The 512-nt window shown below is 50.8% G+C and overlaps 1 protein-coding gene across 1 annotated transcript in view; it reads right to left on the minus strand.

Annotated features, from left to right (window-relative positions):
• The window catches only part of Trmt44 (tRNA methyltransferase 44 homolog), a 17,891-nt gene that overhangs the window by 3,168 nt on the left and 14,211 nt on the right, over positions 1–512 (minus strand). Inside the window, exon 6 of the mRNA XM_031342787.1 lies at positions 3–95. Within this exon, the coding sequence (XP_031198647.1) occupies positions 3–95 (93 nt within the window). The remainder of the gene's footprint in view (positions 1–2; positions 96–512) is intronic.

The raw sequence follows: 512 nt of genomic DNA on the forward strand, positions 1-512 counted from the left end.
ACAGGGATCCAGGGGGTGAGCTCATCAGAATGGTTACCAATCAGCCAATCAACACCAGGGAACAGGGTCTTGTCACTCGGAGTGATGGAACCTTCCTTAAGAATGTCACACAAGTTGAACCAGTCAGTCCATGCACCAGAAGCTCTGGGCCATGACCACATGACCCTCCCAGTCCTCCTCTGTGCTCAGCTCACCAAGAGAAGGGGAGACTATTCTGCCCACAGTTGGTCCTCAAGGACAAATCACTAGCAACTTTTTGAGTCTCTCAAAACAGCACTTTTGTGCTGACTAAACTAGTTGCCCTGCATAAACACTGACAGTATCCAACAGAGACAGCTGGTGACTGGGAGTGAGTCCACACAGCTCTAGGCTATTCTGTCACTATGGTCAGGGAACTCTCAGCAGTGACACCTCACCCACACGGCCCTTCTTAGTTTCTGTATCGTACCCTTCCTGGTGGTCAGCAGCCAGTCTCAGATTAATGAGCCCTCCCAGCAGGAGTATCCTAGCTA

This window comes from Mastomys coucha, unplaced genomic scaffold (genome assembly GCF_008632895.1).
Source record: "Mastomys coucha isolate ucsf_1 unplaced genomic scaffold, UCSF_Mcou_1 pScaffold22, whole genome shotgun sequence".
Classification (NCBI taxonomy): domain Eukaryota; kingdom Metazoa; phylum Chordata; class Mammalia; order Rodentia; family Muridae; genus Mastomys; species Mastomys coucha.